We start from the raw sequence: 15,428 nt of genomic DNA on the forward strand, positions 1-15,428 counted from the left end.
ACAGTACATATAAGAGACAGAAACTGCAAATGATGCCAAGGAGAAATAGAAAGTAGTAATGTTCTCTTTTCTCAGAATATTTATCAGACGGGGGACTTCCAGAATGTAATGGAAGATTTCGAAACAGCCCCTTAAAATGGAAATTTGTAACAAATCCTGGAAATGATTCAAGGCCGAAGTCAGGCTAGCACAGGAAGCAGGATAGGGCAGAGTTTACTTCATGCTCAGCGTATCCCCTCCCCCCACTCATTTGATATCATGTGAGGATTAGATATGTGTTGATTTTAAATCCATGCTACACACTTCCTTTAACAGTAGAGATCAAAGCAAACTACAGGCACTGGCCCCTTTATTGGGTAAACCATTTCAATTCTACTCTAATGCAAATATCTCATCAGCCAATCATATGGCAGCAACATTTGGGAATGTAGACCTCAATGTAGAATGGTCAGTTCAAGTTGAAGTTCAAACCGAGCATCATAATGAGCAAGAAACGTGATCTTTGATCGTGGCATGATTGTTGGTGCCAGACGGGCTGGTCTGAGCATTTCCGGAGCTGCTAATCTACGGGGATTTTCATGTATAACCTTCTTTAAGGTTTACAAAGAATAGTCTGGAAAAGAGAAAATCTCCAGTGAATGGCTAAATTCTGGGTAAAAATGCCTTGTTGATGCCAGGGATAAGATGAGAATTGTTAGACTGGTATGAGCTTATGGAAAAGTAACAGTAACTCAAATAACATCTTGTTTCAACTGAGGTATGCTGAAAAGCATCTGCAGGGGCTGTGAACCTGCATAGCTAATCAAACTCAAAGTCACATAAGCATGTCTAACCTTGAGGCTGGTGGGCTGCAGCAGCAGAATTAAGACCACACCAGATGTCACTCCTGTCAGTTAAAAACAGGAAACTGATGCTACAATTCACTTGGGTTCACTAAAATTACACAACAGATGATTGTAAACATTTCGCCTGGTCTGATAAGTCTTAATTTCTGCTGTGGAATTTCGATGGTAGGGGCCATGAAAACATGGATCCATCCTGCATTGTATCAACAAGGATTGGTGTAATGGTGTAAGGGATATTTTTTTTGCCACATGTTGGGCCCCTTAGTCCCAATCGAGCATTTTAAATGACACACAATATCACATTGCTAAAATCCCCCTATAGTGTTGGCAGTGATAACAAGTCGCCAAAGGCACTTGATAGAGACCTTTTAAATGTGGTGGAACAGGAGATTCACATCATGGACGCACAGCTGACAAATCAGCAGTAAAAGTGTGATGGACCAAAACCGGTAAGGAATGTTTCTGGCACCTTGTTGAATGAAGAATTAAGGCAGTTCTGAAACCCAAAGGGAGTCCAATCCAGTACTAGTTAGGTGTATCTAATAAAAAGGCCGGTGAGTCTGTTTCAGAAAATTCGTAGAGCAAAAAAAAGGTTTTTGTTGAAATCCTGATGTTAAGTCTTAGGGAACTGGATTCCTGTAATCCCGCTTTTTCTGCTGTCAGCACTCTCAGCATTAGACAAACATGCAAGAGGTCAGAGATGTGAATGAAAGTATTTAGGGAGTATTTGTTAGGAGTATGTTTTTTCTTCACATTGCTCTTCTTCATGCATTTTCAGAAGAAAGTGTTTAATAATTGACTTTTTAAAAGTGTTTGTGTCTCCTTTACCTCCCACCCAGCACATACAGTACTATGACTGTGATAACACCTAAGAGTCCTGATGCACCACTCATGTCTAACTGCTTAGCAAATTACCACTGCACTCCTGTAACTGAAAAATCTAAATGTCTCACTATAAGCTACACCTTCAGACTTTCAATCTGTTCAATGGTAATAAAATGACATAAACTCCAAAGAGTACCAGCCACAGCCATCAGCTGTTTCACCATGCCTGTGAAAAGAGGTCTGTTTTTCTCTTGGCACAATGGCATCATTGAGGGAATTCTTCTTGTCTGAATTCAGAGAGCGGCGAGCAAACAAGCCACCTCATCGTGTTAAAACCAGACCATTATGCGACTCCTGCATTATGTCCCGTCCATGCAGCTCTGGTTTGTCCTGGTGTTTCATTTGTTTTTTGCTGGCTCTCAACTTCCACCATGCCTGGTCTGCTCCAGATTTCTCTGGTAAGGTTTTTTTCCTAAGATTTCCTGATAGACAAGTGAAAACAGAACTGCACCCTTACAGGCACTTCCCGAAGAAGAGTTCTTGTGAAGTGATTCATTTTTCACACATCCTGTGCGAAATAGTAAACTTTGCATGGTCAGCTTTGGAGAGGTGACTGTCAAGGTCAGTGCGATTGTTATGAAAGCATACCACTGAAGAGGATATCTTCATTATCATGGAAATGACAGGTAACCCTTGTGTACAGATTCTAAGACGGGATTTAGTGCGTTATTTTTGTATTCAGTATTGCAGTCACTGTTTGTGTGTGTGTGTGTGTGTGTGTGTGTGTGTGTGTGTGTGTGTGTGTGTGTGTGTGTGTGATAACTTTGTAAGTGGTAAAGATATTACTTATGCCTTCCCCTTACACACACACACACACACACACACACACACACACACACACACACACACACACACACACACTCACACACACACACACACACACACACACTCACACACACACACACACACACACACACACACACACACACACACACACACACACACACACACACACACACAAACAATATCACCACTGCAACCATATATTGTGAGGGAGTGTTGCATGTTACAAGTTTATAAATCAGAGCTCCAGAGCTGGATGGTACAACTTTGGGAAGCTAAAGAGAAGATAAGGGAAGCTATTTGGTATCAAGGCCAAAAAAATTTTTTTTTTCATTCTATTAATCTGTTAAATCTATTACACATGTGGAAATTAAATGCATCATATTTGCCATTAACTAGAGCTACTGAAAGTGGAAAACAACCATAGTCATTTGATAGCTACTTGCTGTAAGTATTACAGGTCAGAGAAGAGCTAAGTTTTCAAACAACAAAAGGAAAAATGAGATTTTCTTCAAAACCAATTTTCCCTGTATTTGCACTTTTTTTGACCTGTAATACAGAATTTTAATCCATGATCTAAAACGTTGCTCTGAATAAAATATATAATTATTTTTTGCAAAAACCTCTATGAAAGGCTCCTTAGGGACATATTTTAAATCTATATCTTGATTGCTATAAAGCAGCTTTGTGACAGTGTTCAGGATAAAAATGCATAATATAAATTAATTCAATTTAGGTGATTTGAGATAATATAGGAACTGGACTGATGAAGTAATCATGTGATATAATGTTTATGCTTCTTAATCATTTTCTCTAAAATAGACAGCAGTTGAATAAAAGAGAACTGAGAGTTGCTTAATTTTTTTTTTATTAATGTTTCCTGCTTTTTGGAATACAGTGACACATGATATTGGTAACAGATGGCATGGTTGCTTAGTTGTTAGCACTGTCGTTTCGTTAGCTTTAAATCTCACCTCTGCTCTGTGTGCATTGAGCTTGCATGTTCTCCCATTTGTGGTGAGTTTTCTCTGGGAACTCTGGTTTCTCTTCACAGTCCAAAGATATCCTATGTAGGTTGATTGGGGTTTCCAAATTGACTATATTGTATCCCTGGAATAGGCTCCTGGCTCACTGCTAAATGTTCACAGGATTAAAGGTATAGATAATGTAAATAAATGTTGGCATAATGACATAGATTATAGCGTTGTCTCACAGCTCCAGGGTCACATAGGGTCCCAGGGTCTCATCTGGTCCACAAACATGCAGATACTGTAAGTGTTCTGTCAATGCTAAATTGCCCCTTCTGTAGGTGTGGTGTTAAGTGAAGGGTGCGCCCTGATGGACTGGCATTCTACCCAGGGTATTTCTGGCCTTGCCTTCAAACCTGAGCCAGAATAAGACAGTTAGTGAAGATGATGAAAGATTTTTAACGCCTTTTCATTGGATTAGAGGCTGTTTACCTGCATAGCTAATCAAACTCAAAGTAAAATAAACATGTCTGATCATGAGGCTGGTGGGCTGCAGCAGCAGAAGACCACACCAGATGTCACTTCTGTCAGTTAAAAACAGGAAACTGATGCTACAATTCACTTGGGTTCACTAAAATTACACAACAGAAGATTAAAAAATTTTTGGATCCATCCTGCATTGTATCAACAAGGATTGGTGTAATGGTGTAGGGGATATTTTTTTTGCCACATGTTGGGCCCCTTAGTACCAATCGAGCATTTTAAATGACACACAATATCACATTGCTAAAATCACCCTATAGTGTTGGCAGTGATAACAAGTTCACTGTATTTAAACGGCCGCCAAAGGCACTAGATAGAGACCTTTTGAATGTGGTGGAACAGGAGATTCACATCATGGACGCACAACTGACAAATCAGCAGTAAAAGTGTGATGGACCAAAACCGGTAAGGAATGTTTCTGGCACCTTGTTGAATGAAGAATTAAGGCAGTTCTGAAACCCAAAGGGAGTCCAATCCAGTACTAGTTAGGTGTATCTAATAAAAAGGCCGGTGAGTCTGTTTCAGAAAATTCGTAGAGCAAAAAAAATGTTTCTGTTGAAATCCTGATGTTAAGTCTTAGGGAACTGGATTCCTGTAACCCCTTTTTTTCTGCTGTCAGCACTCTCAGCATTAGACAAACATGCAAGAGGTCAGAGATGTGAATAAAAGTATTTAGGGAGTATTTGTTAGGGGTATGGTTTTTCTTCACACTGCTCTTCTTAATGCATTTTCAGAAGAAAGTGTTTAATAATTGACTTTTTAAAAGTATTTGTGCCTCCTTTACCTTTTCTTTTCAAACTCAAAGTGAAAAGAACAGGTTTCAGTTACTTAATCCAATATACAGTACGCTCCTGGTAACAGATAAGGACAGTGCTGCAAATGATTTAATATTGTAGTTCTGCACCACACCTGTATGGCGATAAGATAAGAAAGCAAGCCAGTTTCACTAGTGTTATATTGTTGACATTAAACTATAATGGCCTTTCAGAATAAGCAAATGCATGCAGTAGTTGTAGCACACACAACACTTTGCCAGGGTTTAATGTGGTTTCAATGCTCAGGTTGTTTGCTGAAGGTTAAACTAACCCAGGTAACAGCTAAAGCCCAGTTCAGCAGGTTTTTTTTTTATTTTTATTTTTTTTATTCTCCATCTACAGATTTCCTTCACACAGTGTTGAAAAACCACACAGCCCATGCTTGTGAGGGAGAGACGCTGACCATTAGGTGTCCCTCAAAAACATCAGTGGTGATTTTGTCTGCATTCTATGGACGGCGAATACCAAGTCAGCATTTATGCCCAAATGCAATCACAAACGTCACAGAAGAAAATACAGAATGTTCATCCACCATTGCCGTACAGGTATAAAAGGAAAGGAATGTTGAATAATTTTGTATATAAAATTGTACTGATTTCTCTAGATGAAGGCCTGAGCTTGCTTGTGTTTATATGTGAGTAGAAAGTGGTGTCTGAGTGCCAGGATCGGAGGGCATGCCAGTTTCCAGTGTCGAGTCCAGTGTTTGGACATGATCCCTGCCCTGAAACCAGCAAGTACATCCTGGTTTACTACAAGTGTCGGCCTGGTTAGAGCATACACACAAACCTCTGCTTAGCACATTTCCCACTGTCTTTCTATGACATAAAATGAGGCAATCTCTTGTCCTTTCCTTTAAAAGCACACCATCGTTTGCGGACAGCATGTGAGAATGAGAAGCTGAGGCTTGCTTGTAAGAACAACACCGTTCTGGCCATCTACTCTGCCACGTTTGGCCACCTGGAGTATGACACCGCTGTATGCCCTCAAGGGGCACATGTGAAGCCTGACATGGGTCTGGAAGTGAACAATAACTCAGTGCCATCTAGTGAACAAATGCTATATTACAGCAGAGCCCAGGCTGAATAACTTATATATATTCGTAACTCATTTCAAGCAAACATTACATTCTTTTCAGTTATCCGTACTCTGTTTCTGTATTTTCCTTTCAGAGTGCTTGTCTCCATCAGCCTTGAGAAGGGTAACAAGGAAATGTAACGGCAGAACAAACTGCACTGTGCTGGCCAGCGTGCAGAACTTTGGTGATCCGTGCTTTCCTGGCACCAGCAAACATCTGCGAGTGTCTTTTACATGTGGTGAGTTACAGGACATACAGCAGTAAGGCAAGGAACAAACGAGCACACTTTCACAGCATTGATAAATGATCTTTTGGCATTTGCTTTTTTTTTTGTCAACTCAGTTCCAAGGTATTTGCTGGAAGACGTGGGACATGAAGGTGGAGATCCTTTCCGAATCTCTGATTATACACATGGTGAGATGTCACAATACTTACATGGAAATGACTGATCTTACATTCTTTTTTTCCCTAAATTTTAATAATGTTTGAATTATCTAATTAAAAATTAAGCCTGCCAGAAGGCAATAAGTTTAAAAAGCATATACTTGTTGATGTATTTTATTTATTTATTTTTTTAATAGGAAATAGGAATTCAGAGACATGGAAACCTTGTTCAATTGTATACATACATTTTAAATTTTACAATACATACACAGCTTTACTCGTAGATGTCTTTAAAGATATCATGTAAAATTGGTTGAATGATTAGTAGTGAATGGGAATGGTTCACACAGACCTTTGCAGAACATATATGGTTATAAACATTATATTTGGCATTTAATTAAAACACAATAACTCATGTCTAAAAAAAAAACTAACTCATGTCTGTACATCAGAAGCCCAGGTTTTCTGGTTATGAAGTTAAGGCAGATATATCAATATAAAGAGTCACCAAGTTTACAGTATGAGGAACTCTCCCCCAAAAAAATTGGTTTACATTTAACAACCACATTTGGGTTTCATAATTGCTGTGCCACGTGTGTCCTACTGATATTCCATGAATAAAGGTAGATGTAAAATGAAGGTAACATATTATTTTATGTGATTAATAGTAATAAAAAACCTTGGCATGGTGGTTAGCATTGTGGCTTCACATCTCCAGGGTTGAGGGTCGAGTCCCACATTCAGGTCTGTGTGTGTGGAGTTTGCATGTTCTCCCCATGCTTAATGGGGTATTTTCTGAGGACCCTAATTTTTCACAGTCCAAAGACATTCCAAGGTTCTAATTTTCCAAGGTTAATTGCCAGTAGTGTGTGATAAGTTTTTGAGTAAGTCTGTACTTGTTCCCTGCGATGGACTGGCACCCCATCAATGGTGTACCCCATCTGGTTCCCAGAGTAGCCTGGGATACGCTTCAGGTCTCCTGTGATCCAGTACAAGAGAAACAGTATAGAGAATGAGTGAGCAAACAATAAAACCTTTCCAAATGTAGCAGCCCCAGCACATATTAACTACACAACTACACTGACCAAATATATACTGAAATATTTCAGAAATATCATCATCATCATCATTTTTTCCATTAATCATCTATTTTGACATTACAAGACATTATATTTATTATGTCCTAAAACATATCAATTGAATTCTTAAGAAATATTTTAAATATATATTAAAGTCCGCAATAAGTTGCAACAAGTTGCACCATTTATTTCAGTGACATTTTTACTTTCCAAGTACATCACTATCAAGCAAATAATCAAAATTGAATTGCACAGAATTTATATGAATTGTTAGTCCTTAAATTCCTAATGCCTTTAGTATGGATGATGGTTAGACACAGAGAAAAAATTCAACTAGTGTGTTAATGTGAGATAATATATGGGTTAGAAAATCCAAACTCAAAACACATTTTAAATGTTTCAGTGAAGGTTCTCTTTAGCTTCAGTGTTTCTTCAAGAAGAAAATGTGAAAAAGTTAACTTTAATTTTAAGAGGTCCAAAAGATAAATGTGGACTCAGCCTTTGATACGTTACCAATATTACTTAACCCCAGTTTTGGTAAAGACCTGTTCCTTTAATATTGATAAATGATTCTGGGTATTAATAGCACTTCTTTAAAACAGTAAAAACAACGTATCAGTTTAGTGTGACATGTGTATATTAACTGTGTACTTGATTTTTTTTGGAAATATTTCAAAAAGCAACTTTAAATTGCTCTTATACATTTGAATGAGCGTGTGCCTGAGCCCAGGACAGAGTATTTAGTGAAGATACCGTAGATCCTTGTTTAAATGCAGACTGACAACCAATAAATGCAGAATTAACACTGTCCACTGGTTATAATTAGTTAAAGAGGTGTTAATGAGGTGAACATGATATTGGCTGTAGTGTATACAGTAATTTAATGAATGGTCCTGCTGACTGCTGAGGCTGCTTTCCCCCTCTACAGGTGGCTGGTACACTGGCCCTGGTGTGTACAGACCACAAAACATTTTCACCAACAGTTTGGAAATCTTTTTCCAGATCCAGGGTAGGTTAGCTAATCTGGACTCTATGCATGCATATAAAAACAAATAACTTGCATATAAAATACTTTTTAATATGATTGCTTTTGGCTTTTACTATGATTCTTACTGACACCAGCAGTCAGCAATGGCCTTCCCCAATACTAATTATGTCAAAAATATTTAATTTTAAAAACCTGGCACATCTGTTTTTTTTTTCTTACTGTTTCCATTGTGTATTTATGGTTGCACAGACATAAAGAGCTTGTTTTTCATTTTCTCTTTGTTTATCTTCTAAGGGCTTCCAGAGACAGTGGCTCTGTACTTTGTGTCAGGAATATGCGCTGGCTTGGTCTTCCTGCTGTGTCTTTTTGGTGTGAAATCTACATTGGTGCGTGATGTAAAGGACTTAGTGTCTGATCTGGAGGATGAGATCAAGACTGCACGCAGGTCACGAGGTGGGATGATCAGTGATGATAATATCTCATTAGACTCATCTTTTCCACATATTACACATCCTTACTGTGGAGCGGACTTCTTCAGACCAGAGATGGTCATGTCTGTGGTTATGGAGGAGAAGAGAGATGAGGACAGGGACAAAGCTGAGATGCCAAATGGAGACATTTGGCCACACTGCAATTCCAGCCCATATGCCATCCATAAGACCTAACTTTCATGCGCTCAACTTTAGAAATTGACACAAACGTGTTATCGCCTTGATTATTGTGCTAGTTGTGACTGAACAATAACTGAGTACTCTTTACACTTTTTAACACTCATCCTTATTATTTAACAAGAAAAAAAAAATGATATGCAATAACTTGTCTTATAATTTACTGCAAGACTAGCTGTTGTGACATATAATAAGTGGTTATAACATACAGTATACAGCATTACTGTTACAATAGATGTGTGTCTAATACTGAACATACATAACCTACAATGTTCCACTGGATCTTTTGGGAATACAGTTATTGGGTTAAGTTTTGTAAGGTTTTGTTTGAAAATGTAAGAATAAAATTAATTTTTAAAAAATCTTTAAGCAGTAATTGGTATCTATAATTTTTATTTATTTATTTTGAATCCTTTTCCTTATTTCCCCTAGGTTAGTGATAACACTAAATGACCAGCAGGGGGCGGCATCTTTATTTATTAAGTTAAGTTAAGTTAAGTTGAGCCTTTATTCGTCACACATACATTACTGCACAGTGAAATTCTTTATTCTTCACATATCCCAGCTTCTTTATTTATATATGACAGACAGCAAGTCTGTTAGTAAGTAAGTCAGAAATGACAATTTTTTTTGTTTCTAGTAAAACCACCTAAATAAAGGGTGTGCTTTTACTGGAAAATATTTAAAATTTTCTAATAACTGCATGTTCTGGAAAGTTTTACTCCTCTTACACCCCAGCAGTTTGCCACCAATTTAAATGTCTAATTTAAGAAATAAAGTCATATCAATACTTTTCCTTTTTTAAAACTTATTTTGCTAATTTGTTGTGAAATGTCTATGGATTAAATATAGCTGCCAATTATATCAGCTATAAACAGTCATTCCATCACAGCATCTATTGTCACGCTTTCTCTAAGATATATCGACACAAAGCAGCCTGTCACAGAAACATATTTTTTTTATTACTGAATAACAATGCATAATAATCTGTTCATTATTAGACTTTATTATATTAGGTGGAACATATACTAATGAGATATTACTACAGAAATGATAATGAGCACATTAAACTAAATATGTATCGTGATTCACTTTCAGAACTAACCATAGATCTGTGCTGTTATTTAAGGAATAAAACACAATGAAAATAAGTCATAATGAAATGTTGTTCCATGAGAAAATTAATTGTTATTGAGTTATTATATATAGCTGATTACTATGAGTGATTATTTCTCTTTCCTATCTACTTTAAAATTGCAGTGAAGGTTTTTTTTGTTCACTGGATTTGATTTTGTATGCTGCATGTGCAAAAGAACTATGGAAATTAAAACAACCCCAAAGTAGGACAACCTGAGATACACAGCAAAACCAGACCAAGGGGACCAAGTACCTGTGCAGCCCATTAGCACGTCAAGTTTCTTGCCAGGATGGGCTCTGGACCTACCACAAGGCTGGCTGGGATAAAACATTCTAAACAATCCTTTTCAAACACATTATAACAGCAAAAACATTTTTCCCCCATACGGAATACTTAACCATGATGCAGGTGGTCACTGCTGCTGTTAATTGGGTTAAATTTTCCTTGAGAAATGGACTTGTTTAGTACATTTGTTGTTTAGTACAACAATAATACTGTACAAAAAGATTCTGACAGAAACATTTAACTGATATAACAAAGATTTAGCATTTATAGGGTTGTAAAGTTTATGATCTAGTACACGCCCTGAATGTTATCTCATTGTGTGTTGTTTCTTTTATTGTTATTGTTGTTTCACCTGAGTGTATTATCTCGCTTCCTCCGCCGCAAGCCCTGTCAAAAAGAGATGCACACTCATAATAACTCAATGAAAGCATTTCCGTAATTACTGTAACTATGTTTTTCAATGATATCATAATAGTATCTTCACATATTTACTCCAGAAATTGAGAGCTGCGATATTGTTCACTCGGATGGTACATACTGTAGCTGATTGAATTATATTTTACTGACAACACTTTTATTTTTATTTTTGATTAGCAAAATTAGGTGTCTCCTCAACTGTCCCTTACAGTATGTGTACTGTTGGATTTGAGATTGCTCACTCCAGCAGCTTTGGGTTTGTTTACTCCTTGTTGAGCAAGAGGAGACCCACCCAAGTCCACTGACGTCTAGCGGAGCATCCAGCTGCAGCATGAGTCACAGTAATCTGATTGCATTTTAAAATTGTGCTAGGTTTAATAACTCTATAACTGCTTCCCAACCCACATGAGTAAGTAGTGCATCATACAGGACCTATGCAGTTTTCTTAAAGATTTAATATACACATAGAGATCAAAGTGGGCTGGCATTTTACATTTACTCATTGGCAGATGATTTTACTCAACATGACTTAGAACTGAGCAGAGCGGTTAAGGGTTGAGGGCCTTGGATAGGAAAACAACAGCAGACTCATATTGTCTTATCATGCAAACTTATAACCTTTCAAACAATTAGGCTAACCACCACTGCGCTAGATATGCAATTACAGTACAGTACAGTTACAGTTACTTTTTAGATAAAGTGAGTTACATTTATTATTAATTACAATGGGACCTGTCAAGGGGTTGGATATTTTAGACAGCAAAGGAATCGAATGTGTTGAAATCAGGAGTAAATGGGTAAGCGTAAGGCTCTAAATGAGTTTGACACAAAGATGACTGGGTCAGCAGGTCATGTGGGGTTTTCTCTGTGTACTGTAGATAGAAACTAGATTCTAAGGAATGTGAATTGTGTGAATTGTGAATGTTATAAGTTTACTTTTAATCAGATCCAAATGTGATTATGTGTTAATTAAGCTAGCTTGTTGGATTAGCGAGTAGGTTAACTAATAACTACTATAGCAAGTACTGTATATACCGTAGCTTAATCTGAATGTGCCAAAGCAGATTTGATGCTTGGACAAAAAATAACTAAGTAAATGAACTAAAATCTTTAAATATTTAATTGCAACAGAATATTAAAAGCGTCATCCCAAATTTTATGGTTCAACTGATTTGCAGCAGTACCTCTTTGAGCCAAAGATATTGAGCTTGCATCTTGGCGTGAGATTTTTCCTTTCATAACAGCTCCGTAATAATTATCTAATTAAAATGGAATCTGCTCTCCAATCATTCTCTGATGTCAATCACCTTCCAGGTTCCAATTTTAACCCCTGCTTATATTAAGCACATTTTAGCATTGAAATTTTTATAAGAAATTTCAGGGAGGTTCCCTTAATCACCTAAATACACCTTTGCTAAATGGGTAACTTGGTAAATAAAGTGACAGTTGCAGTAATGTAGTCCAGTCTGACTCATTACTTTTTTATGGCACTACATTTTTATTAATGCACAATAAAACATACTACTACACATACTGTTAGTCATTGGTTTGTGCCCTGAAAAGCTGTTTCTGTGATTACTCATCAGGTGTGTAGCACTAGTTTGTATAGTACCATTTGTTTTAATTACATAATTAAATTAATAGTAATTATTCAGACTAATTATTTGCTATCTTGACTGAAATATAAGTAAAAATAAAAGCATTTCACACAAAATCAGACACCCATGCCTGTTATCACTGACATTATAGGAGCTGTAAACACCCTTACCCTTATCAGCTTATAGCTGATATAAACTCAGCAAAAAAAAAAAAAAACGTCCCTTTTTCAGGACTATGTATTTCAACAATAATGTTGTAAAAATCCAAATAACTTTAAAGATCTTCATTATAAAGGGTTTAAACAATGTTTTCCATGCATGTTCAATTAACCATAATCAATTAATTAACATGCACCTGTGGAATTGTCGTTAAGACCTTAACAGCTTACAGAAAGTAGGCATTTAAGGTCACAGTTCTAAAAACGCAGGACACTAAAGAGACTTGTGTCTACCGACTGTGAAAAACACCCAAAGAAAGATGCCCAGGGTCCCTGCTCATCTGCGTGAACGTGCATTAGGCATGCTGCAGGGAGGCATGAGGACTGCTGATGTGGCTAGGGCAATAAATTGCCATGTCCGCACTGTGAGACGCCTAAGACAGCGCTACAGGGAGACAGGAAGGACAGCTGATCATCCTCGCAGTGGAAGACCACGTGTAACAACACCTGCACAGGATCGGTACATCCGAATATCACACCTGCGTGACAGGTACAGGACGGCCACAACAACTGCCCGAGTCACACCAGGAACACACAATCCCTCCATCAGTGCTCAGACTGTCCGCAATAGGCAGTCCATGAGGAGGAGATGCACTGCAGTACTTCAAGCAGCTGGTGGCCACTCCAGATACTGACTGGTACTTTTGATTTTAAACCTACCTTCATTCAGGGACACATTGTGAAACATTTTTAGTTTATGTCTTATGGTGTTTTAGTGTTCATACAAATATTTACACATTAAGTTTACTGAAAGTAAAAACAGTTAAAAGTCAGAGGACGTTTCATTTTTTGCTGAGTAATAGTTGAAGTAAGATAGTTGAAGTTAGATAGTGACTTTAATGAATATAGTTACTTAGAATCACAGGTGTTAAATCTTGTCCTAATAGAGCTTGTGTGAGGCAGGTTTTCATTCCAACCAATCAAATGCCACACCTGATAGGCTATTGAAAGCCAAGAATGACTAATTAAGCAGATAGACACAGGTGTGCTTGGTTGGAATGAAAGCCTGCATCCGAGACCGGGCCTTCCTGGATAAGGTTTGACATGTATCAACAACAGTAATGTAATTAGATAAATCTATCCTTATAATTTCAATTGGCTCTATTGTCAGATATGTGTTGCTACAGAAAATTACACCTTTTGACCAATGAGATGTGAGAGCTCAACAGCACTGTGGTATAATGTAAGTCATAGTCCTGTTGTAATGCCTTTTCACCTTTTAACCATGGTGGATAAAGCGGACAATAGCAGCCTAAGTCCTTCTTAACAACAGATAAACTGCAGACATTAATTCTATATTATACACGGCTGTGTTCCCAATAACACTGTGTTATTTAACATTGTGTTATGTAAAGTTTTTTCAAAATGTCCAACAAAAAAAAACCACAAAAAAAAACAAAACATTTTCACCAGAAAATTAAACGCTGAATTTTAGTGACACCAACAAAAATCCATAAAAGGCACAGCTCACACAACAATATGAGACGAAAAAAAAATCTGACGTAAAAGTGACAGTTACCTTGACTCATGTTAATTTTAACAAACAACTTCTGTGTATGCCAATGATTTACCAGCTTAACAACCTTCTTGAAAAGGCCAAAATCTAAAAGTAAACTGTGGAAGAAGTAAATTATAATAAAATGGTTTGACATTAAAATAAAGGGAAAACATTTTAAAGTCCCAGGTAACTGTTACATTCACACAGTAAATGTGACAAAGTTTATTTTATTTTTTATTTTTATTATTCAAAGCAAAGTCTCTTATCAATGCCAAGACAGAAACTAGAAGGACATTTACCTAAAAAGTGAACAGAAAGTGAGTGTTATATAATTTATAATTGAATTTCCTAGGGGATCGATAAAGAATCTATCTATCTAGCTTTTTATCTATCGATTTATCTAAAAATATTGCAGCTTACGATATACCAGACCGGTTACTTATTTGTCAATTAGTGCTGGCTCTAACAAAGTGTGAGACAACATTAAAACAAAAAATCCACTACAAACTAAATGCTGCCGGTAACAGCCAGTCATTTGACTGGGAACGTCAATTCAGCAGCATTCTTAATTAAATGTGTTATTTGTCTTAATTTATGGCTTCATACCTGCTTGTTTCTTAAAATTTCTTAATTAGAGTTATTTGGTTATTGCTTTTGATATGAAAATATTGACCGTCACAAAAAAAAAAAAAAAAAAAAATTGCTAATAAAAATTCCCTGGTGTCTTAGTGGTTAGCACATCCAATACCTGGGTTTGATTTCCACCTCAGGTCTGCCTGCACGCTTGGTTTCCTCCGGGTGCTCCGGTTTCCTCCCACAGTCCAAAGACATGCAGATTAGACTAATTGCCGTTCCTTAATTGCCCATAGTGTGTGAGTGTTTATGCCCTGCGATGGATTGGCACCTTGTCTAGGGTGTACCCTGCCTTGTCTCCTGGGAAACCTGTGACTCTGTGTACAGGAAAAAGCTGTATAGAAGATGAGTGAGTAAAAATTTCCTATCTGTTTGAAACTGAGAGCATATTCCATATACAGTATAAAGGTGTAGCAGTTCCTTATGATTTATTTTACTAAATCAGGTGTGGTTTATATTAATTAGCCTTTTTTAGGATGGCATTTGCACGATGCAAGTGCATTTTATAAAACGCTGCATTTTCATAAATACCAAAATTTGTGTAAACAATTAGTAAATAAAACCGTTCATATGCAGTAATACTGTATACCGAATAATACAAGTAAAAC

General features: G+C 37.1%; 1 protein-coding gene across 2 annotated transcripts; it reads left to right on the forward strand.

Moving 5' to 3' along the window:
- The first annotated feature begins 1,912 nt into the window (after nucleotides 1-1,912).
- On the forward strand, nucleotides 1,913-9,393 carry si:ch73-335m24.2 (protein eva-1 homolog C). 2 transcript variants are annotated; one of them, XM_053505748.1, is made up of 8 exons: nucleotides 1,913-2,128; nucleotides 5,182-5,384; nucleotides 5,482-5,605; nucleotides 5,699-5,851; nucleotides 6,009-6,152; nucleotides 6,257-6,328; nucleotides 8,306-8,386; nucleotides 8,660-9,392. In XM_053505748.1, the coding sequence occupies exons 1-8, from the start codon at nucleotides 1,930-1,932 to the stop codon at nucleotides 9,028-9,030; spliced, it is 1,347 nt and encodes a 448-aa protein (XP_053361723.1). In that variant the 5' UTR covers nucleotides 1,913-1,929; the 3' UTR covers nucleotides 9,031-9,392. The 2 variants fall into 2 exon arrangements, with proteins under 2 accessions (XP_053361723.1, XP_053361724.1); XM_053505749.1 differs by lacking the exon at nucleotides 1,913-2,128 and adding an exon at nucleotides 2,143-2,356 and having other exon boundaries at nucleotides 5,699-5,884; nucleotides 8,660-9,393.
- Nucleotides 9,394-15,428: the final 6,035 nt, after the last annotated feature.

Source organism: Clarias gariepinus, chromosome 10, assembly GCF_024256425.1.
Source record: "Clarias gariepinus isolate MV-2021 ecotype Netherlands chromosome 10, CGAR_prim_01v2, whole genome shotgun sequence".
NCBI classification, from domain to species: domain Eukaryota; kingdom Metazoa; phylum Chordata; class Actinopteri; order Siluriformes; family Clariidae; genus Clarias; species Clarias gariepinus.